Consider the following 23,430-nt stretch of genomic DNA (forward strand, 5'->3'; position numbering starts at 1 on the left):
TATATATATATATATATATATATATATATATATATATATATATAATTAGATTTAAACTTTATAATTTGTATAAAAGAATAAAAGAAATATAGAACGCTAGTGATGAGGTAAAACGAAGCATAATAAAACTGATGTTCAAAATATATCGTATCAAATTTCTTCCTCAAGACTGGCTCACAACTGTCAAGAATAGAGAGTTTTATTGAGAGAAGGGCGGAGACGGGGTGAGGTAGGATGATAGACGAAGGGTGTTCAGTTAACCAAGGGAGTTAACTCTCAATGCTTCCTCTATTTCCACACAACCTAGGTGGCTGTTATCAGCTAATGTTGTGGCGATCCACTGGTATTTTTGTCTATAAAGATAGAAAGGTCGGTCGAATATTATTTTGACCAAGACCGACTTCTTTAGTTTCCAAGCCTTTAATATTTTCATCCTAGGTAAGATGATTATTTTGCTTTGCTATAGCCTTTTTTTACTCTTAAAATAACGCTGCTTGAAGCTGGTTAATATTGTGTTACAATTCTTGCTGTATAAGTATTATAGAGGTGTCCACCAGCGATTGGCATGGTGACCGCATTCAGCTACATACACAAACATCATAATGGCTTACTAATTCGTCTTCCTTTTAACTTCTATTTTTAAAATGTACATTACATTAGAGCTACATTACATTCATAACAGAAGTGGGTGAAGAAATATTGTTGGTTAAGATATCAGTGAACAATTTAAACGAGAAAGATTCTAGCCTGTTTAATTTCTTGGTTAAAATTATAGAATTCACAACGTATCTTTCCTTTTGTTGATGTAATTTATATGGTTAAATAATTTATTGATTAATGATTAATTCAGAGCTGTTGAAAAATGATATATGTATATTTAAACTAAGTATTGACTTTGAAAAATAAGATACAGCGAAATTAGGGAAAAAAAGTTCGCACTCTTTTTTTTTTTTTTTTTTTTTTTTTCCTATGTTCGCATTCTGTTTTAAGCATATGATTATGATCTTATGAAAATATATAGGTATATATTTTCTAATCAGCCAAATTTCTTTCATTTGTTATTAAAGCTAACATTTCTAGCTATACTTTCGATGATTAATCATGTAGATAACTATTATTAAGCTCAGTTGTTATGCTTACTCATGCTTAGCACATTAAAACACTACTTACGAATGCATCAATTTAGTGTCGTTCTGATGTCTTACCATTTTATCATGGGTATTAAAACAGCCAATTATATCTGACCATCTTCAGTACATTATATTTAATATATAATTTTTTTAATTGTTTTTGAAAACGGTAAAATATTTGTTGAATTGCAAGAAAAAAAATGACACTCCCGATTCTCTCGTAGATGTAAAGGTAAGATGACCTGTTGGGTCAGAATATTGATTTCTTGCAAAGGCACAAGGCCTCGCCTTTATAGAAGGAGAATATAAATTGCAATGTTTTGATGTTCGATCCTTTTTAGAGATATTTCTAATGTATTTAAAGTAAAATGAGAATTGAAACTGGGTTGCGAACTGTTTATCGGGAGTCTATCGTTTATTCGACTTCAGGAATTTATAATCCAGTTTAAATTCATTTAAAAGATCATTGTAAAACGAGAACGTCGAAGTTTGCATCTGTGTTGATAATCTCTGATGATATTTCTGACCCAACTGTTTTGATTCAGATGATGTATTTAATCATTCTAGAAGATAAGCTTATTAATAACGGACGGTAATTAATATTTATGTTTTAGCTGTCTTCAAATGTATAACATTTATTGCTTACTTGAAAAATTTTCTGATAATAATATCTTATTAGTAAAGAAAAACAATATTTCGCGATATATTTTTGTATATAGATTTTTAAATGTACGAGAATATTCTTAAATATTTCTTTACATTTTTACCAAACCTTTTGTTTGTTATTATGAAGGGTTTTTTGTATTTTTATTACGGCAAAATAATTCATTTTGAATGGATTTTTTTAAAAATTCAGGTTAAAAGATTTGTGCCACTTTTTCATCAAAGAATAAAAATTGTCTTGTGTGTTCTGTGAGATATAAGGAATTACTGAAAATCGAAACTTGTAGTACGATTAGCTAACTAAATTTATTATTACTATAAAGTAGTTGATTTTCCGAACTGGTAAAACGGTGGACAGAATACCCTCTGGTATTTAGTGCCTTATTTTATGTTCTAAGTTCAAATCCAAGCCTACGTTACCTTTTCATCCTTCTTGGGTCCATAACATTAGTATAAATTATACTGTCACCATAGTTTGTGATCATATGTCAATTTTAGAAATCCCTACTAACATTTTAAGATGTTACCAAAGCATTGCATTTTTGAATTTTCTCGTTTAAAATCCCTGTCAATAGTGTAAATTATTTATAAGTCTCCCCTTTGGCTTCCCACAGTTTGTGGAAAATATGACTAGTAAACATTATCATCCACATCTACCAGTTGATTAAATCAACTGTTCAGGAAAGAGACAGATGCAAATTCAAAACTGGTCAACCAAATTTTAAAATGTTGCATGTTGACTAATAATAAGGACAATTCTTCACTTTACAAAGCACAAAAGCAATCTTATTTGCTCAATTTTTTGTAATACATTCCAGTGATCTTTCTTTGAAACCATATTCTTATCAGAGGTTTTTTTGTTATTTTACAAAACTGCCATATACTCTAGCTGTAATCTGTTGATCTCCACATACGAAACAGAAACTATTGTGGAATATTGGTTATTTTTTAAAATGTTGCCTGCAGTCAGTTCCTTCCTAAGCCTTATATCTTGATGGAAATGAACAAAAAATATATATTCTCAATTTTGTAGTACCATTGAACTGCAGCTTTTTTTCTGTCCCTTGAATTGCTTAGGATTAGTTCATAAGTCAGACCGAATCCATAATCAATGACTCCTTCTACCATACACTTTTTATATTTTCCAGACATAGGCAAGGCTGTCTGGTTAAAAAGTTCACTTCCCAACTGTATGGTTCTTTTGGTTCAGTTCCACTATGGCAACTTGGGCAGCCAAAGCCATGTTGGTGGATTTAGTTGCTGGAAACTGGGGGAAAAAAAGAAAAACCATTGTGTGTGTATACATGGGGTGGGGTGCTTGTATCTGCATGGGTGAGTGTGCATGTTTGTATCCCTTTGCTATCATATGATAGTTGTAAAGTATGTGTATCACTGTCGTACAAGTGGTGATCTTAATTTCTGGTCTTCTGTAAAATCATGTCCAACCAAGGAGAAGTATTGCATTGCTTGGAAACAGGTGAAGTTTGGTGATAGGAAGAGCGTCCAGCTATAGAAAATCTGCCTTACCCAGTTCTATCTGATCCATGCAAGCATACAAAATGAGTATTAAAACAATGATGATGTAGCTAACGTCTCCTTTATAAAACAATAAGGTGTGACTTGCAAGAGATTTGGGCTTTATTTGTTGTTAGTCAAACAACCATATAGAGGCTCCTCTTTGGCTTGTCATTTTTGGCTGTTATCACTACAGCCAGAGAAGGAACAAATAGAGGTGACATAAGACAGAGGGTGCGCTTCAGTCTTGTCAGACAACTTCTCTTGTGCTGATGCTAGATGAAATGCACCCAATCCACGATATTCTAAAGCAGTTTGTTTCCCTTTGATAGGCTAGGGCATCCAGCTATTTAATAAAAATCATACCAAGAAAAAAAATAGCAGGAGCACAGCTGACATAAAGCAGAAGAGGGATGCTTTAATCTTGTCTTGGTGGTGATGACCTCTTGACTACAACAAGGATGTCTAGTTTCCACTGTTGGTGTGTGTCCTAGATAAGAAAGGACTGTGATAAGTAGCAGGACACTAAGACTGGTGCCAGCAAGGAAAAGTAGATGTAAGAAAATTATACCAACATTCTCAACAACTTTATTCCAAATCCTCTCAAATCATGCACTTCATTTTCTATTTTTTTTTTTACTTCAGTAATCTACACCAAAATGTTTTTCTATAGAATTCCTTTTGAAAAAAAAAAAAAAGCTCCTGACTTTCTCACTTATTCTATTATTATATTAGACATAGGATCTATATGTATGTTTTCAATGATGCAACTGTTATTCGTTATCCTAGATATTGATTGCTTTGTGTTCATTTTGATTTGCTTACTATACTTGATCATCGATTATTTTGACTTTATGTTGTCATATTACACTTCACTGAAGTCATCAACCTCAGTGATGTCAATAGGTACAGCTCTTCATCACTCATTTATTTCATCCCACACATGCTGCTGGTGCAAAAACGGGGTCTTCCACAATTCTTAATTTTTTACATCATTTTGATTTCATCCTCTCTTCACACACCCCTGACTGACACATAGATATTCCAATTAGCCTTGATCCCTTTCTCATCTCCATTCATAGCTTCAATGAAACTGTTACCATCTTTGCATCTGCCATTTAGTGTGACCATTGTCCATCTCATTTACACACTACACAAATACTACACTATGACACTATGACTACCCATCCTTCCCTGATCTCATGGTACTCCACTAACTGTTCAGATCTCCACCAATTCTATGATAAACTATCTCTGACATCAGAGACAACTAAGTAGTTGACTGAAACCATCAGTCATATTTCTCCACATCCCACACATTCCAAAATAAAACTGATTCACACATACATGTGCTGTGGCATTTTAGATGAAAAACATGACCTACAACACTTGGAGTGGATAGCTTTAATCTTCTACTGCAGATAATGTATTTGTCCTTGATATCATATCTTGCAAGCTCTTATGCTTCTCAAACTGCACTTGATTCTTTTGATCACCTGTCAAAAGGATTTCTCCTAACATTTTGGGAATTCTCCTTTATTCCATTTCTCAACCATATTCTGTAGGCACCATTCCATAGAAAAATCCTATACACTTGCTGTTTGCTTTATATCCATTTCTACACAGCACACTCTAAGTAAATTTCCTACAAAACTGTCTGTCTTCATTCCACCTGGCTCCCCAACATGTTCACATACCCACCTAGCACTAACAAATCTTTAGAAACTTCATATCAACAATGCCCTCAGCTGTAACAGTGTTTTCCCCGTTGCCTTCAAACAATGTGCTCTACAGCTGGACCATATCATTTCCAAAGGCCATATATTCACCCCTTTTCTCCAGAATAAACTGTTAAAAAAACACAATTTGCCAAATTTCTATTTTGATAAACTTGAACAGTTATAGACATACTCTGTTCTCCAAAGACTGGGAAAACTTCGGAAAAGAAAATATCTCAGATTCTTTAAAATTTTGCTTGATAGACCAAGCAAATTCAATTGAATTCACTAATTTCCACTAAATGAAATATGGGACACTTTTATAAGTTAGTGTCTTCCCCTCTCTTGCAGGCAAAGAAAGCATTAGTTTAGTGATTAGCATAATAGTACAACTTATTACCAGCTTCTTATAATGCATCAAATGAAATATTTAAGTAAACACTATTCACACCTCATCTCCTGTAGAACCAAGACAGTCGATTCATTTAAGAAGACAGTGCTTCTTCTGTAGACTAATATGAAAAAAATTACAAAATTAAGTAGCTCATCAATCCTAGATTGATTTAGCTCTTTTCCACAAACAGAATACACTGGTGAAACATGTTAAATGCTATGTTTGTATTTTATCTTCTTTTGTCCAGTTATTTTATGGATTGAAGTTTAGCATGTGGACATAGCTAAGCAAGTCTAGTAGGGATGCCAGTTTAGTAATGGATGACCCGACCATGCAACTGGTTGTGCTGGATTCCGTGTTACCAGTAGCACTCATGAGAGATCTCACAAGTGACCTGACACTCTACCACTATATCGTTTTAATTCTTTCTTATTTTCATCTTCATCAAGTGACAATGATACAATATCATTTCAACTACAACTACTGTACACTCATGCATGGTTCATTGTTAGATTAATAGGAAAATTGTAAATTGACAAACCATCATCATCCTCTTTCAAAATCTACCTTCTATGTTGGCATTGGTTGGACAGTACATGTTGTACTGTCTAACCAATGACAGATTGGAGAGCTGCATCTTACTTGTATGTTTCGTTTTTGGCTTAGATTATAATACTGAAGGTTCTTCCTAATCCTGACTACTTTACTGGCTGTACTGGGTGCTTGTTTTTTTTCCTTTTTTATGTGCAACAAGTTGGTTATATTTCTACAACACAAAATATTTTGAATTTCTTTTATACAATTCCTAATAATATTTAATCATAAAAATATAATAGAAGTTTCTAGACATCAAATGACTGAGACCTCTACTTTCTTGTATAAAATAGGAATCAAAGTAGTTCATAGGCAAAAAACAATTGAGAACCACTGTCCTAGGTAGTCATTTGTTATAGTGTGACCCTGGTTTGCTCTGCTTAAACAGACCAATGTGGCAATGGTTTCCAATTAGATATTCCAGAATGTCTAACATTTATCATTGATATGTGATCAGCATTGAGTCACATTCTTTCCTTCTGTGGACATAGCATTTTAATAGTTCGAGCATCTTCTTAGCTATTTAGTTTGCATAAGCATCACAGTTACAACCATGCTGGTGCACTGCTTGCATTGCAGCATAAGGGGAATCTAATCTGATCTGTGGTTGAAAATATTTTATCTATACGTTTCCTTATAATGATGTATGAAGATATATTTTCTAACCTGTAATTTTTCTTTTTTGTCTATTTTCTATTGCAGGATTATGTATTGCAACTGTGATTCTATACTGCGATAACATTCTAATTGAAAGACTCCATCCAACAAAATGGTAAATATTTATCCTTCATTCTCAGTTATCCATCTTTTACAGTTGTTTTGGAAAGGGCAGATACAGCCGTCTTCATAAAGAAGATTGGGGTTTGGTGAAACATGATAAATTTAGTAGAATAATTAAGGGGCATTTAGTAGTTCCTTGCATGCTAGATTTAGCAGAATAATTAAGGAGTATTTGATGGCTTCACATTAAAATTTAAAATTGTTCTGATGTCCACTTTTCATCATCATCATTTAACATCCACATCCCATGGTGGCATGGGTTGGACGGTTTGACAGGATCCAGTGGGTCAGTGGACTGCGTGGTACTCCAGTGTCTGCTTTGGCTTGACCTCTATACCCTGATACTCTTCCTTACACTGTCCACTTTTCAGCATGTACTGGATGCATTTTTGTGTCACCAACACTAGTGAGATTGTCAAGCAGCTATGAACCCCAACTGGAGTGGGGCTAAAGTATGGTGTAAGGTGGCAGAGCAGGTTTCTTGCTATAGAGGAGCAACATGACATCTCACATTTAGAAGAAAGGGTGAAAGTGACAGGGTGGAGTTGGAAAGAGATAAAATAGTAGTAATGCTGTGACCAAAAACCAGATGTGTTAGGAAAAATTATTAATTGAACTATTGGTAATCAGCTAAGCCATATCTGTTTTATTGAATACTTTGCATAAAGCAATTATAATTCTTACCTGCTATGATGATTTTCCTAGCAAATCATTACAGCAAACTTTATCAAGAACAGACCTTACAGTCCTAAGACTTGGTACCCCTGTGAAAGATCTGTTTAACTGGTAAGGCCAAACAGCAAATCAGGCAGTCAAGAACAGAAGAAGAGTAAGAATAGGAAATGGAACGTGTATGACAAACTTGTAGAGTATTAGAAAGGATAATAACCTTGTAACAGAATTTCAATAGCCATGCCGAGATCGTTGCCGGTGCCCCTGGACTGGCTCTTGTGCGGGTGACACATGAGGTTTTTCGAGCGAGATGAGCATGGCCGTTGCCAGTACCGCCTGACTGGCCTTCGTGCGGGTGACATGTAAAAGCACCCACTACACTCTCTGAGTGGTTGGCGTTAGGAAGGGCATCCAGCTGTAGAAACTCTGCCAAATCAGATTGGAGCCTGGTGTAGCCATCTGGTTTCACCAGTCCTCAGTCAAATCGTCCAACCCATGCTAGCATGGAAAGCAGACGTTAAACGACGGCGATGTCAGAGAGTATCTAAATGCAGAAACTTTATCAGACTATTGTCCACCATGGCTCCATAGATTCATCCCTAGTTATATTTTGGAAATGTTATTCACATTAGTGGATTACAGATCTCTATGAAAATAACAACACAATTTAAATTCAAAACACTAACATTAATTTCATCATTAATTTATCAAAAATGTTTTGAATTTTGTTACACTAATTAAAATTAAGCTGTTATATTTAACCTTTTTTGTTACCATATTTCTGTTAAAATATGCTGATTTTGTTTCAGTTAATTTTGAAAATACTGAAGAATTTAGTAGAATAACTTTGTCACTATGAAGCTGGAGTTTGAAACATAAGTTATCATGAAATTTTGATTGGAGGTTCTAATTTAGATCACTTCAAAACAGGAAGTTTGTATCGTAGAACTAGGGATAGTCTCAAGTGGGTTGGTATCAAAAGGGTTAATTTGACTGTTTATTTTAATTAATTTTGCAAAATTATATCACCTCTCCAGAACATTCAATGATGGTATTTAGTGTTGATGAGGAAGATGATTCACTATTTCTGTAAGTCTTTTCAATGAGATGGACAGATGCAATGTACTGCACTTAACGACTTCGTTACTTTGAAACCACTGACCTAAAATATATCATAATTCTGATGTAAATACTATCTATGGTTCAGAGACCTAACTGGGAAAAGTATGTCAAATTATGGCATTTTAAAGATTTTTTTGTGCCATCATCTACAGAACTAATTGGTGGCAGTGATATTTTCAGTGCCAGTAGTATTTTTAACAAAAATCTCTGATGAGCTAAATCTTATTATTTAACCACAAGAAGGCAGTGAGCTGGCAGAATCAGTGGCTCTTTGCATTCTGAGTTCAACACTGCTATAATTAACTTTGCTTTTCATTTTCTCCTGATTGATGCAATAAAGTACCAGTCAAGTACTGGGAATTATGTAATTGACTTGTCCCACCTCCTACTAAAATTGCTGGCATTGTGCCAAAATTTGAAACAATTTAGCCATAAGTTCATCCGGAAATTGAACAAATTCACACTCAAAGTGGTTAGCATTTGGAAGGGCATCCAACTGTAAAAATCATGCCAAAACTAACATCGCCTCTGCTAGTACCATGTAAAAAGCACTGAGTCCACTCTGCAGAGTGGTTTGTGTTAGGAAGGGCATCCAGCTGTAAAAACCTTGCCAAAACAGACACAGTAACCTAGAGTAGTCTTCTACCTGGCCGGCTCCAGTCAGCCATCCTACCTATGCATGCATGCATGGAAGACAGACGTTAAACGATGATGATATATATACACATACACACACACACACACACAAATCGGACTTCTTGCAGTTTCTGTTTACCAAATCCAATCACAAAGCTTTGGTTGGCTTGTGGATACAGTAGTAGAAGATATCTACCTAAGGTGCCATGCACTGGGACTGAACCCAAAACAATGTGGTTGAGAAGCTAACTTCTTAGTGACACACCACATCTCTCTCTCTAATTTTACTATAACTTTTCTCAGCTTGATCCAGCAATATGATACCTTTGTCATTTTTCTCTTTCAAATTATCACCTTTATCTTTGCAAAAATTGTCTATAGTGCTACTGTGCCAGTCATTGAGTACGGTGTCTTCCTGTACAACCTGATAAACTATGTTGGTTACTAGGCTGCATGATATGTCACCAAATATTTTAAGGATCTTGGCATTAATTCTTCATGGTCCAATGACTCTCTCTGCCTTTGTATCCTTAATTTCTTTATCTCTATCATGCTGTTGTCAACTAGAATGACTGGTCCCAATGTTAGGCAGCTTTTTGTAATAGCACTTCCATGCCTCTTTCTTTTCAAAATCACTAAATGCTAAGTATACCATTCATAACCATCACCAACATTTAATATTTGTTTCCCATGTTGACATGAGTTGGATGGCTTGGTAGGAACTGGCAAGGCCAAAGACCATACCAGATTCCATAATCTGTTTTGGCTTGGTTTCTACAGCTGGATGCTCTTCCTAACTCCAACCAATTTACAGAGTGTACTGAATACACCTTCACCATGACATTTTACAGGCTTTTATGTAGCACCTTGGTTTTAGGATCTCAACTCTGTTGCGGTGGGCAGGTCTTCTGGAGTACAGCAATGCACCACATATCTCAGTCCCTTGTCATCTCTTTCATAAGGCTCAGCGTTTTGAGACCAGCCTTCAATACTTCATCCAGTGTCTTCCTGGGTTTCCTTCTTGCACAACTTCACTCCATTTTCTATCCATATACAATTCTCTCCCACAACATCTTGATTTTTCTCTTGCCTTGCAATCCAAGACACCTCATACCTCTGGTTCCCACATTGTAGAACAGTGACAAACTTCTGACTTCCTCTTTCTCCTCTTGCTAAATAAATTTGTGGTCTAGCTTCTCTTCTAGCTACCTGGTATAATTCTCTGTTTTCCCCATTCTTACAATCTTTTCCAAACCTACCTTTTTACTTTTATGGTTCTGTCTACCTCACTGTTCCACCATCATGACACATTCAATAGGCTGTCTCATAGGAACTTCCAGTTGACCTCTATGCTCTACATCTCTAACTCCTCCTCCTCCTTTACATTAAATACTTCAACTTCAACTTCTTTAAATTTCTAACTATTTGATGGATCTTTAAGGTTCCATATTTTCTTTTTCCAAATTTCTTTGTGTCTCTGAGTCCTTCTAACTCAAAGTCTGATGCCTAACCATTAACCTATGTTGGGTTGCACATTCTTCACCTGGAAAGGACTTCGCACTTTTCAACCAGCTGTCTATTTTGTCTTCTGGCGGCTGTGTGGTTAGAAAGGTTGTTTCCCAACAATATGGCCTTAGGTTCAGTTCCGCTGCACAGCACTTCATATAAGAGTCTTCTACTATAGACCTGGGCCAACCAAAGCCTTGTGAGTGGATTTGGTAGATGGAAACTGAAAGAAGCTCATGATAAAATTTACCTAGAACTTGAAGATGTTTGCATTTAAATCTTTAAAAGTACCATAATTATATATATATATATATATATATAGAAATATATATATATATATGGACGCCCACCCGCCCACTTTCTATGGCTCTCCTGCTTGCCATCATGGAAAACATATGTTACAGGAGGAGGAGGATGGTCTCATTAATCTTAATGAGGTAGGGCTGCAAAGTCAATGAACAACAACCCATTCTTCCACACAAAACCAATAAAAAAAAGCTTTTGTTATCTCTGTGAGCTCAAGCCTAAAACCATTACATAATGATTACAAATATTGTATCTGATAGCCATTCCTTCTCAATAGCTTTTGATTTGAGCATAAGCTTTAGCTATCTTATTGATCTCCACAACAATATATATACTTTTTGAATTATTTCCTAAAAAAGAAAATAACAAAAACATCTGCAATTTAGAAATAGAAGAAAACATATTGTAATATGAAAGTATGTGTTGTTTTTGCTGATGTAGAATACATTAAAAAGAACACGGTAAAATAATTATTATTGTTATTAATTACAGGTTTATAGGACACTAGGTGGAGGCGCAATGGCCCAGTGATTAGGGCAGCGGACTCGCGGTCATAGGATCGCGGTTTCGATTCCCAGACCGGGCGTTGTGAGTGTTTATTGAGCGAAAACACCTAAAGCTCCACGAGGCTCCGGCAGGGGATGGTGGCAAACCCTGCTGTGCTCTTTCACCACAACTTTCTCTCACTCTTACTTCCTGTTTCTGTTGTGCCTGTAATTCAAAGGGTCAGCTTGTCACATTGTGTCACGCTGAATATCCCCGAGAACTACGTGAAGGGTACACGTGTCTGTGGAGTGCTCAGCCACTTGCACGTTAATTTCACGAGCAGGCTGTTCAGTTGATCGGATCAACTGGAACCCTCGACGTCGTGAGCGACGGAGCGCCAACAGTGCCAATATAGGACACTAAATTGGCAAAATCATTAGAACATTAGGGTGCTAAATTAGCTGGATCATTATAGCACTTGATGATCTGAGCACAAATCCTGCTAATGTCCAATTTTGCCTTCCATCCATCCTGGGTCAATATAAAATAACTTACAAATCAAGTATTAGGAGCAGTGATATCAACTGACATTGTCTACTCAAAATTTGCTGGCCCTGTGCCTAAATCAGAAACAACAACAGAGATCAGATCTTATTGGTATCAGTTTTTACTATTCCTTTGAATTGCTAAAATGCAAATCACTATACACTGAGGTCGTTTTAGTTAGTTATCATGACATCAATAACAACTTTAAGCATTTGATGATAAAACAAAGAATCTAAACCTCCAACTAGGTGTACTGCTGAGAGTTAATATTGCCATTATCATCATCTTCTAACATCCATGCTGACATGAGTTAGACAGTTTTATAGGATCCAACAGGCCAGAGGACTTCATCATGCTCCTGTTGTGTCTACAACTAGATGCACTTTCTAATGCCTACCACTTAAAAGAGTGTACTGGGACCTTTTTTTCCATGGCACCAGCACCAGTGAGGTTGCCTTGTAACTTTACATGATTTTGGATCTCCTTTATCCAAGTGGGACAACAGTAGAGAGGGTGGCAGTTTTATGTTAGATAATGGAGAGGTTAAAGTACGCAAAATGAAACAGGAACAGATTTCTTACTGTAGAGGGGATGCATGGCTACTTACATTATACAAGAGTGGGTGGGAGTAACCGGGGTGGAGCTAGACAGAGATAAAGATGGTGGTTACAATGTGTCAAGGGGTGAGCCATAAGGATCAATATATAGCCTATTATTACTGCATTTTATAGAAGTGTTGTTGGTTTGATGTGAAACGTCCTTCTAATATTCCTTAGTCATCAATAGCATTCATGCATGACAGCTTAAATATTTCCATCACAGTAATACTTCGTCTGATGATAGTTCCATCTACCATGTGAAAGGAAGATTTACTTACCACTTTTAATGTTATAAGAACATGGAATAAATGTCATTTGTGTAAATTAAGACCTAACTGGAATTTGATAGTACTTGACTATACTATATAGAGTTCTCTCTTTGTGTGTGTGTGTGTTTTAATTAGATAAAGATCATATTTTATCTTTTTTGTAATGACATCTATATCTTCAATGAAAAAAATAAAGTGCTGAAAAATCGTACTTACTTGGCTAAAAATCTGTTTTAGAACCATGGTTATGATAGTTATGATTCCCCGCACCTGATGTCTTTTACATTTATAAGTACCCCACTTATAATGTAAAAGCAAGAGGCTGGTAATATATGAGTTTTAAAGTCTGGTATTTTCAAGAAGTTTTGTTCTGTTGATATATATTTGATATTTTCAGCTGAACTGCTTTTCTGCAGGTCATTATAAATGTATTTTCTAATTAAACTATATATAATGGGAACTGGTTCATTTGTCAGTTTAAAATTTGTTTACTTTCAGTCCAAATCTGCGGAGTCTGTGAAGGTTGTTGTGCGCTGTCGCCCCATTAATGACAAAGAAATTTCTGATGGCCATGAAAGGTCAGTATAAGCATACTTAACTCCTGAAATTCAAGTGAATTCACCTGGAATGGGAAATAAAGTTACATAAACTTATGCTGATTTGGAGTACATTTTAGATAATTGTTTAATGAATTCATCAATGGTTGAAGATGGCACACTTGCATTGCTATTGGTGGTTTTATATGTCTCTCATTTCATTTAGTACTCTAACTATTTCCTATTCTATCTACTTGTATTTCCTGCTTCTTCAATGATGATACAGTAGAAGACGTCTGGAATAAATGAAAACCGTCTAAACAGTTGTTTGATTAGCACACATGCTAACATTTTAAAACAGAAAGGACAGTGTCATCCTAGATATACAGAAAGGCAGAATGAGGAAAGTTGTAATAACTTTGGTCGAATATCTACTAAAAACATAGCTAAACAATTGAACTGAGTGTAGACGAGTACATGATCCGTTGTTAATTTATGACAGTATTTTGTTTCTGGGTTTCTGCAGCCAGTTTTGATTCCTGCTTAAAATGACCTTGCTATGTTAATACTTTGGGAAAGACATAAATGCCAAAGGTTTCCATTTCTTGACTGTCATTAAATCCAAAAACTGATACTATGATTTGTGGGAAACTAGAATTTAGATGTATGAAAATAGAAAAACAGAGAGCTGGAGATATACTTTTTTTTTTCTCCTTTGCCAAGTAATTGAGAAGCATGGAATGTTGTAAGATTATATTCTCATGTAACTCTGGAGCAAAAGCTTGTCTAAAATATCCTGGGGGCACATACCATCAATCAGTGTGAAAAGAAAGAAGTATGGAAATGTCAGGATAATAAAAAATGCTAACTGGAATAACAGAAACCCTATCTCTAATATAACGAACATAGGATATATATTCAAGAATTCAGTGATAAAAGGAGTGGAGGGAATTCTCAGGTCTCATAGGGATTAATTGGTAAAATGCAGAAAGCATCATGGTTTGTTGATATTATATCTCTCAGTCATTTATCTAATCATGTAGCATAGTAAGGTTTTATCTCTAACAACTAGCACACCAGCAGCAGTAGCAACATTTGCTGTAATAGAAAGGCTGATGAGAATTAGGGAATTAAATAATGCTAATGGTTCGAGGCTTTAAAGCAAAGTTAATGCAGAACAGAAGAATTTTGGGTAAGATGCAGTTTTGGTTTGTATGATAACATGGAACTATATTTCTCTAGTGAGACAACAAAGAAGAGCAGAATTTATTCAAGAACAAAAACTTTATTTTGGTTTTACTGTTATTTATTTATTTATTTATCTAAATTTTTTTGTTTTTGAACAAAAGATATTTTCAATTAGAGTCTTGTTTTCTATTGCTATGGGGTAGTCAGATGTCAAAAGATTTGTCAAAATTTTGATCATGTATAAAGATTCTGTAATTCTGTCGGCACAGGTGTGGCTGTGTGGTAAGAAGCTTCCTAACTACATGGTTCTGAGTTCAGTCCCACTGCGTGGGATCTTGCACAAGTGTCTTCTACTATAGCCTTGGGCCGACCAAAGTCTTGTGAGGGAACTTGGTAGATGGAAACTGAAAGACACCCATTTTGTATATATATATATATATATATATATATATATATATATGTGTGTGTGTGTGTGTTTGTGTCCCCATAACTTAGTTCAGCAAAAGAGACTGATAGAATAAGTACTAGGCTTACAACAAATAAGTCCTGGAGTCAATTTGTGCGAGAATGAAGGCAGTGCCAAGAAATGTGAGAGGGGGTGAGAGCGAGAAAGAGAAAAGTAGAAGGAACAAAGAAAGTATGAAAGGTGCTAAAGGAAAGAGTGAGAGACATACAGAATTTATATATATATATATATGTACTTTCTTTCTCTATCTGAAACACCCCACTCACTGGTGGAACCCTCCATCATACCTGCAATCCCCTCTCCCTAGACAAACGCAACCAGTTTAGCTGACTCCCTATTTAATCTAACACTGGAATATCCATACTTGCAACACCACTTAAATTTAGGTTGTTTTTTTTTATTATTACAACGCCGCTAACACCTACTCCTACCTCCAGTAGGGACAACAATCTTAACACGCTTGAATGTTTGAATGATGTCAGGTCGGAAGTGAGAACAGGTGAAGCATGCCTGAAAAATGAATACGACAACTTTCCTCTTCTTTTCAGGTGTTGAATAACATCTCTCCTCCTCAAGCCTCACCCCACATTCCTTTCCCAGTTTTCAGAGTTGGCACTGTCAGTGTAGGCACACTGAAAGATAGGTCTAGTGAGATTGTAGAGATACTTGAAAGGAGGCATGTCGACGTATGTTGCATACAAGAGGTTAGATGGAGAGGAGCTTCAGCTAGGGTCCTCAGAGGCAAGGCACATAGGTATAAAATCTTTTGGCAAGGTAACATGGATGGAGTAGGGGGCGTAGGCATACTCCTTGCGGAGAATGGGTGGATAAGATCGTAGAGGTTGTCAGGGTATGCAATAGAGTGCTTAAACTCAGGCTAGTCCTGCAGAACAGCACAGCTACAATTATCTCTGCCTATGCCCCACAAGTGAGCCTACCAAACGATCAGAAGGACCATTTTTTTATGATACCCTTCTACAGGCTACCTCAAAGACGTATGGCAATGACCTCATCTCTGCAGCTGGGGATTTTAATGGGCATGTTGGGCGGCAATCCAGTATCTTCACTGGTATACACGGAGGCCATAGTATTGGTTCCCGAAACGATGAGGGAACTAGGCTACTGGAGTTCTTTGATGCATGTAACCTTTTAATCTGCAACACTAACTTCTGGAAGCCAAACAGCCACCTGATAACCTATCAATCAGGTGACTCTGCTAGTCAGATTGATTTCATCCTCACCAGATAGCGGGACGCTGGGTTGCTCTTAAATACAAAGACCCTCCCGGGTGAAGAATGTACCTTCCAGCTTAGACTAGTCATTAGTGACTTTAGACTCGAAGCCAGAAGGATGCCAAGAAGCAACCAATCCAGGAAAGAATGATTTGGAAGCTAAAGAACCCTTCACATGGTCAGAGATTTAGGGACATCTTCATCAAGAAATTTGATGAGAGGGAGGAGAAGCTACAGACCTCGGACATAGAAGGTAGCTGGAAATTCCTACAGGACAGCTTACTGAGTGCCACAGACCATGTCTGCGGATGGTGCAAAGTCCCTTCCAGACTTAGAGTAACGTGGTGGTGGAATAATAAGGTAGACATAGCCATTAGAGCAAAGAAACAGGCCTGGAAAGCCTGGAAGAGTGGTGGTAGCAGGGAACTGTACCAGATTGCCAGAAGGGAGGCTGAGAGATGGGTATACATAGCAAAGGGCGAAGCAGGAAAGAAGAAGTTTGCCAATGTCCATCGACGTGAGAACCAAAGAACTGAAGTATTTCAGATTGCAAGATAGTGTGTGAGAGAAAATTGTGATGTCACAGGGGAGAAATGTGTCCGCATGGATGATGGTGCACTTGCTTTTAATGATTTGGGAAAGAAAGAGGCTTGGAGAAGCCATTATGAAAGACTTCTGAACGTGGAGAATGAATGGGAGGAGAAGAACCTGCCAAATGTTGAACCAGTAGAGGGACCAGCTATCCGAATAGACAGCTCCCTGGTAGATAATGCAATTAAGGGTATGAAGCCAGGAAAAGCCCCAGGCCCATCAGGAATCACTGCAGAGATGTTAAAAACATCTGGAAGTGTGGGCTATGGCCTAGTCACCCATATTGTCAACCAGGTAGTTCATGATGGAGTCATACCAATGACTGGCATAGCAGCACCATAGTCAACTGCTACAAAAGTAAAGGCGATGCTTTAGATAGAAATAATTACAGGGGTATCAAACTGCTAGATCAGGTGATGAAGGTTACGGAGAGGGTTATAGCCCAACTAATTAGGGAGAGAGTCTGCTTATATGAGATGCAGTTCAGTTTTGTGCCAGGTAGAAGCACCACTGATGCTATATTCCTGGTACGGCAACTGCAGGAGAAATACCTAGCCAAAGATAAACCCCTATACTTGGCTTTTGTGGACTTGGAGAAAGCCTTTGACAGGGTCCCCCAATCCCTTATCTGGTGGGCAATGTGGAAACTGGGCTTAATAAGGGTTGTACAGGCCCTATACAGAGATGCCATTAGTATGGTTAGGACTGGCAATGAGTATAGTGAAGAATTCCAGGTTGAAGTAGGGGTCCACCAAGGATTAGCCCTCAGCCCCCTCTTATTCATCATAGTCCTCGAGGCAGTAACAGAGGAATTCAAGACAGGTTGCCTCTGGGAGCTCCTCTATGCTGATGGCCTGGCCCTCATAGCAGAATCACTACCAGAACTAGAGAAGAAATTTCAGTTGTGGAAGCAAGGTTTAGAATCGAAGGGCCTTAGAGTCAATGTTGCAAAGACCAGAGTTCTAGTAAGTAGGAAGGCAAACACATCACACACCCCTTCAGGTAGGTGGCCCTGCTCGATCTGTAGAAAAGGTGTAGATAGAAACTCCATAAGATGTACCCTGTGTAAGCTATGGACACATAAGAGGTGCAGCAACATCAAAGGGAGATTAACCTGGAAGATAGCTTTCGTGTGTGGCAGATGCACAGGGGCAATAAACACCACAGATGCTCAGAAAACAGATCCCATCACATGCCAGGGGGAGAAACTGGAAGTAGCTGATAGCTTCTGCTACCTAGGTGACCAAATCTGTAGTGAGGGGTAGATGCTCAGAGAGTGTTACCACTAGAATAAGAATAGCCTGGGCAAAGTTCAGAAAGCTTCTACCCCTCAGAGTGAAAGGTAGATTGTATGATGCATGTGTGCGAACTGCTATGCTTCACGGCAGTGAAACACAGGCCATGACTACTGAAGACATGCGTAGGCTCGAAAGAAATGAAGCTAGTATGATCCGCTGGATGTATAATATCAGTGTGCGCACACGACAGAGTGTAAGCGCCCTGAGAGAAATGTTGGACATAAGAAGCATCAGATGTGGCGTGCAAGAGAGACGTTTGCATTGGTATGGTCATGTACTATGGATGGATGAGGAGAGCTGTGTGAAGAAGTGCCACTCCCAAACAGTGGAAGGAATCCGGGGTAGATGGAGACTCAGGAAAACATGAGATGAGGTGGTGAAGCATGACCTTCGAATGTTGAGCCTCACAGAGGCAATGATGAAAGACCGAGACCTCTGGAGATATGCTGTGACTGAGAAGACCCAGCAAATAAAATGAGGTCACAGCTGTAACCTATTCCAGTGTCGCATAATCAGCCCACTCAAAATTACCTTGGATCATAGGGTGACATGCCGTGCTTGAGGAGACCTATTGAGTCAAGTACATCAAAACCAAATGAAAATTGTAATTGTGATCCCCGTGCTGGTGGCATGTAAAACATATCATCTGAACGTGGCCAATGCCAGCGTCACCTTGACTGGCTTCCATGCCGGTGGCATGTAAAAAAAGCACCCACTACGCTCTCGGAGTGGTTGGCATTAGAAAGGGCATCCAGCTGTAGAAACACTGCAAGATCAGACTGGAGCCTGGTGCAGCCTCCTGGTTTTCCAGACCCCAGTCGAACCATCCAACCCATGCCAGCATGGAAAACGGACGTTAAACGAAGATGATGATATATATATGTATATATGCTGTTGTGCCTGGGGAGAATGATTTTCTTTTTGTGCCTTATAATCTGACACACTCACCGGTAAAATTTCCACTTCTTATTTTTATTTTCCTAAAATTTTCATTGCATCATGCAACCTTTTCAATAGTCAAGACTATTGAAAAGGTTGCAAGACGCAACGAAAATTTTAGGGAAATAAAAATAAGAAATAAGTGGAAATTTTACCTGTGAGTGTGTTAGATTATAAGGCACAAAAAGAAAATGATTCTCCCCAGATACAACATAATATGCTTCAACACACGAACTCACATAAAGAATCTTGCAAACCAAATCCAAAAACGAAATATGTGTATATATATATATATATATATATATATATTTATATACATATTCTCATCATACATCCATTTTTCATACTGGCATATGTTGGACAGCTTCACAGGAGTTGGCAATGCCAGGGACCTCACTAGGTTCCATACTCTGTTTTGGCTTGGTTTCTACAGTTGGTAGCCCTTCCTAACACCAACCTCTTTACAGAGTATACTGGGTGTTTTTTTATGTGGCACCATAACCGGTGCTTTTTATGTGGCACTATCACCGATGCTTTTTATGTGGCACTATATCTCTATTCATGTGCATACACACGCACACACTAGGCTTCTTTAGTTTCCATCTACCAATTTCATTAGAAAGTATCGATCAATCTTAGGCTATAAAAGAGAACATCAGCTGACAGCATGCACACGGTGGAACCAAACCTGTAACCATGTAGTGTTCTGAAGTGAACTTCTAAACCACACAGTCCTGCCTTAGCCTGGAAACTGTGTGTAGCCTGTTGCATAGATTATAGAGTTGAACAGACATTCAGTTGATTGAATAACTGAATGCTTCTCAGTGAAACTAACAGCGGATCCCTTGTAGCTGTAAACACTAACAAGGTCGGCCTGACTTGCTTATGTGTCAACTAGTAAGACTGATATTAATTATGCTGCCACTTGATTTGTTGTTGAACAAGCTGAGACAAGTGTTGTTTAAGAAAAAAAAAAAAAGGAAAACTCTTGGTCTAACACTTCATCTTAAAAGAGCTTATGTCTTTCCTTAAACTTGCAACTTAATTATTGACTGAGTGCTAACTATGTACTATATTTAGCTAAATTTTATGAGATGGTAAAGAACACACTTGAACTAGAGGCACAACAGTGATTATTGCAGAGTTTGAAATCTTCACCTTATGCTAGCATCTGTCTGGCAATTTTAACTTTAATGTAGCAATAAGTAGTGGGTTTTTTTTTTTCTTTTCTGAAATATGTAAAAAAGGTAAAAGAGAGTAAAGAGTATAGGTACAGATATGGTTCTATGGTTAAAAAGTTGGTTTCAAGTTCAGCTTCCAAATTCTGTTTTTTGACTGGATAAAAATTATCAAACTTTAAACCTCTCTAACTCTCTTTAAAAGATTTTCTTAAAGTGAATTAAGCCCTGACCACCAAATTTGAAAATTTCTACTTAATTTTTTAAATTTCAAAAAGTGGAACCAAACATAAAAGATTCATACCAGTGTCAATTTATTTCACTAAAACCTTCATGCTGAATATCCTCGAGAACTACGTTAAATGGTACACGTGTCTGTGGAGTGCTCAGCCACTTGCACGTTAATTTCACGAGCAAGCTGTTCTGTTGATTGGATCAACTGGAACTCTCGACGTCGTAAGCGACGGAGTGCCAACAACAATATCCCTGACAGTTATGTTGTGGTCAGTGAGTAAAAGAGAATCAAAGTGATGATGAAAATGACTGATTAGGAACCGAAGTCTTGAATTTCAAATGCATTGGAAATCTTTAATCTATGTCATTGACCAGAGAAATGGCAATAAGACTTTACTTCCATATAATGGTAAAGACAGTGAAACCCTTAAGCATTAGACTAAGTACACACAATCAAGGACCCTCCACATTATTGCTTAACCTGCTAGAAATAATTCCCCTCAAATCACTCACATACTCTTTACTCTTTTACTTGTTTCAGTCATTTGTCTGTGGCCATGCTGGAGCACCGCCTTTTAGTCGAGCAAATCGACCCCAGGACTTATTCTTTGTAAGCCTAGTACTTACTCTATCAGTCTCTTTTGCCAAACCGCTAAGTTACAAGGATGTAAACACACCACCATCAGTTGTCAAGCGATGTTGGGGGGGACAAACACAGACACACAAGCATATACACATACATATATATATATATATATATATATATATATATATATATATATATATATATACGATGGGCTTCTTTCAGTTTCCATCGACCAAATCCACTCACAAGGCTTTGATCAACCCGAGGCTATAGTAGAAGACACTTGCCCAAGGTGCCACACAGTGGGAATGAACCCGAGACCATGTGGTTGGTAAGCAAGCTACTTACCACACAGCCACTCCATCTTTAAAAAAAATCGATAGGATGGTCATAGCTGGAATACATTGATCATAATTCTTAGTCACAGTTAATTTTAAGCTAAACAAGATCAGCATCTAAAACAAAACAAAAAAACAATGCAGTACAGCATTTAGTTCCATGTTTTAACTTTCTGTATTCAAATTCCACCAAGCTCAACTTTGCTTTGTATTTTTCTTGGACTGATTAAATTGATGACCAGTTGCTCCAATTGACTGCATCATTCTTTTATGAAATTGGATATTGAGTCAATGTAAACGTAATTAAAAAAAAAGTGTGAAATATGCTGTCAAACCTGTTGTAGCCTTGAAGGTGTCACTTTAGTTTAGCCAAATTAGGAATTTCAAACTTGTTAAATGGGTGAGGAAAAGGAATGACTATTTACCTTACAGAGTGTGTTCGAGTAATTAGCTTTTGCATTGATAGAAAAGTCTTGTTGCCTGCACAGGCTCAAATTTTTACAACTGCTTGATTAAAATCAATACTGTATTTCTTGAAGTTAATATTCTCCCAACCACCCACCATGACTTTAAAAAGCTAATCTGAATGAGGAATATTGATTCTTTTTTATTCTTTTTTTGGCAACTAGGTGCATGTCTACTTTGGGGTTTTTTTGTTTTGTTTGTTTGGGAGTTTTTTTGGGCAAGATGTACAGTCATTTAACTTGGCATCAGTGTATTACTGGTATTTACCTCTGAGTGATAAATGTCAGAGTTTACTGCAATATAATTTAGCCATAATGATGATGAAGGATGAAGTTAAATATTAAAAATAAACATTTAGTTTGATACTTTGTTGTTGCACTTAACATCAACAAAGACTCCAACTATTTTTTGACATGAGAACCTCTTGGCTACACTATCTACAAAATAAATGTATATGTTCTGTTTATAGTGATATAAATGAGCACATTATGCACCAAAGGCCATCGTCAACATCCTCATTATTTAGTGTCTGTTTTCCATGCTGGCATAGTTTAGATGGTATTGCAGTAAAGTTTCTTCTTAAGTGGGGATAAATATTACCTCTAAGTAGTAATACTGCTTCTGTCACTAATAAATATCTGCAAAATGGCTCCATCATCCACCATTCATCTCTAGGATTGGAGCTGCTAGCCAGACCATGAAATTGCAACATGCAGACAAGATTATCTGAAAGATAGCAAGATTTAGGCCCAGTTTATTCTTTTCTACTCTAGGCACAATCCCCGAAATTTTGGGGGAAGGGGCCAGTCGATTAGATCGACCCAAGTACACAACTGGTACTTTTTACATTCAGAGTTCAAATTCTGCCGAGATCGACTTTGCCTTTCATCCTTTCGGGATTGATGAATTGCTATAGAGGAGGTACATGGTCAGCCAGTCAACCAACTTGCCAGAGAGAGAGAGAGGGATTTGAACTTGCAACTAATGCAGAAAAATAGTAAATGAGAGTGAATGCATCATTTAGTGCAATGTCCTATTTTGGATGGTTAACATATTTTATATATATTTTGCTTTTTCTCACTCTCTCTCTCGTCCTTGCTCTTCCCTCTGGCTGGGTAGTCATGTATCTCCTCTACAGCTGCACACCTGTTTCTGCTTACATTCTTGACCACTCTCTCTCTCTCTCTCTCCTTCTCTTGTTTTTCCCTCTGGCTAGGCAACCAAGTTTCTCCTTTACATCAGTACAACTGTTTCTCTCTTTCTTGTACACCCTCTCTCTCTCTCTCTCTCTCTCTCTCTCTCTCTCTCTCTCTCTCTCAAGTTGGCTGGCTGACCATGTACCTCCTCTATAGCAAGACATCTGTTTCTGTTTCTCTGTCACCCTTTAACCTTTCATCATCTGATGCAAGATCACCTCCAATGCCCCCTCCCCTCTCAAAATTC

The 23,430-nt window shown here is 37.4% G+C and overlaps 1 protein-coding gene across 3 annotated transcripts in view; it reads left to right on the forward strand.

Annotated features, from left to right (window-relative positions):
* The first annotated feature begins 296 nt into the window (after positions 1-296).
* The window catches only part of LOC106873895 (kinesin-II 95 kDa subunit), an 81,095-nt gene continuing 57,961 nt past the window's right edge, over positions 297-23,430 (forward strand). For 2 of the 3 annotated variants that reach the window (XM_014921421.3, XM_052969706.2), the window contains exons 1-3: positions 297-438; positions 6,717-6,786; positions 13,435-13,514. In XM_014921421.3, the coding sequence (XP_014776907.1) occupies positions 6,784-6,786; positions 13,435-13,514 (83 nt within the window). In that variant the 5' untranslated portion in view covers positions 297-438; positions 6,717-6,783. Of the gene's footprint in view, positions 439-1,398; positions 1,723-6,716; positions 6,787-13,434; positions 13,515-23,430 lie in introns of those variants that run through there. The other variant, XM_014921422.3, reaches the window with a different exon arrangement.

The sequence above is a fragment of the Octopus bimaculoides genome, chromosome 7 (assembly GCF_046866305.1).
Source record: "Octopus bimaculoides isolate indiv1 chromosome 7, ASM4686630v1, whole genome shotgun sequence".
Lineage (NCBI taxonomy): Eukaryota > Metazoa > Mollusca > Cephalopoda > Octopoda > Octopodidae > Octopus > Octopus bimaculoides.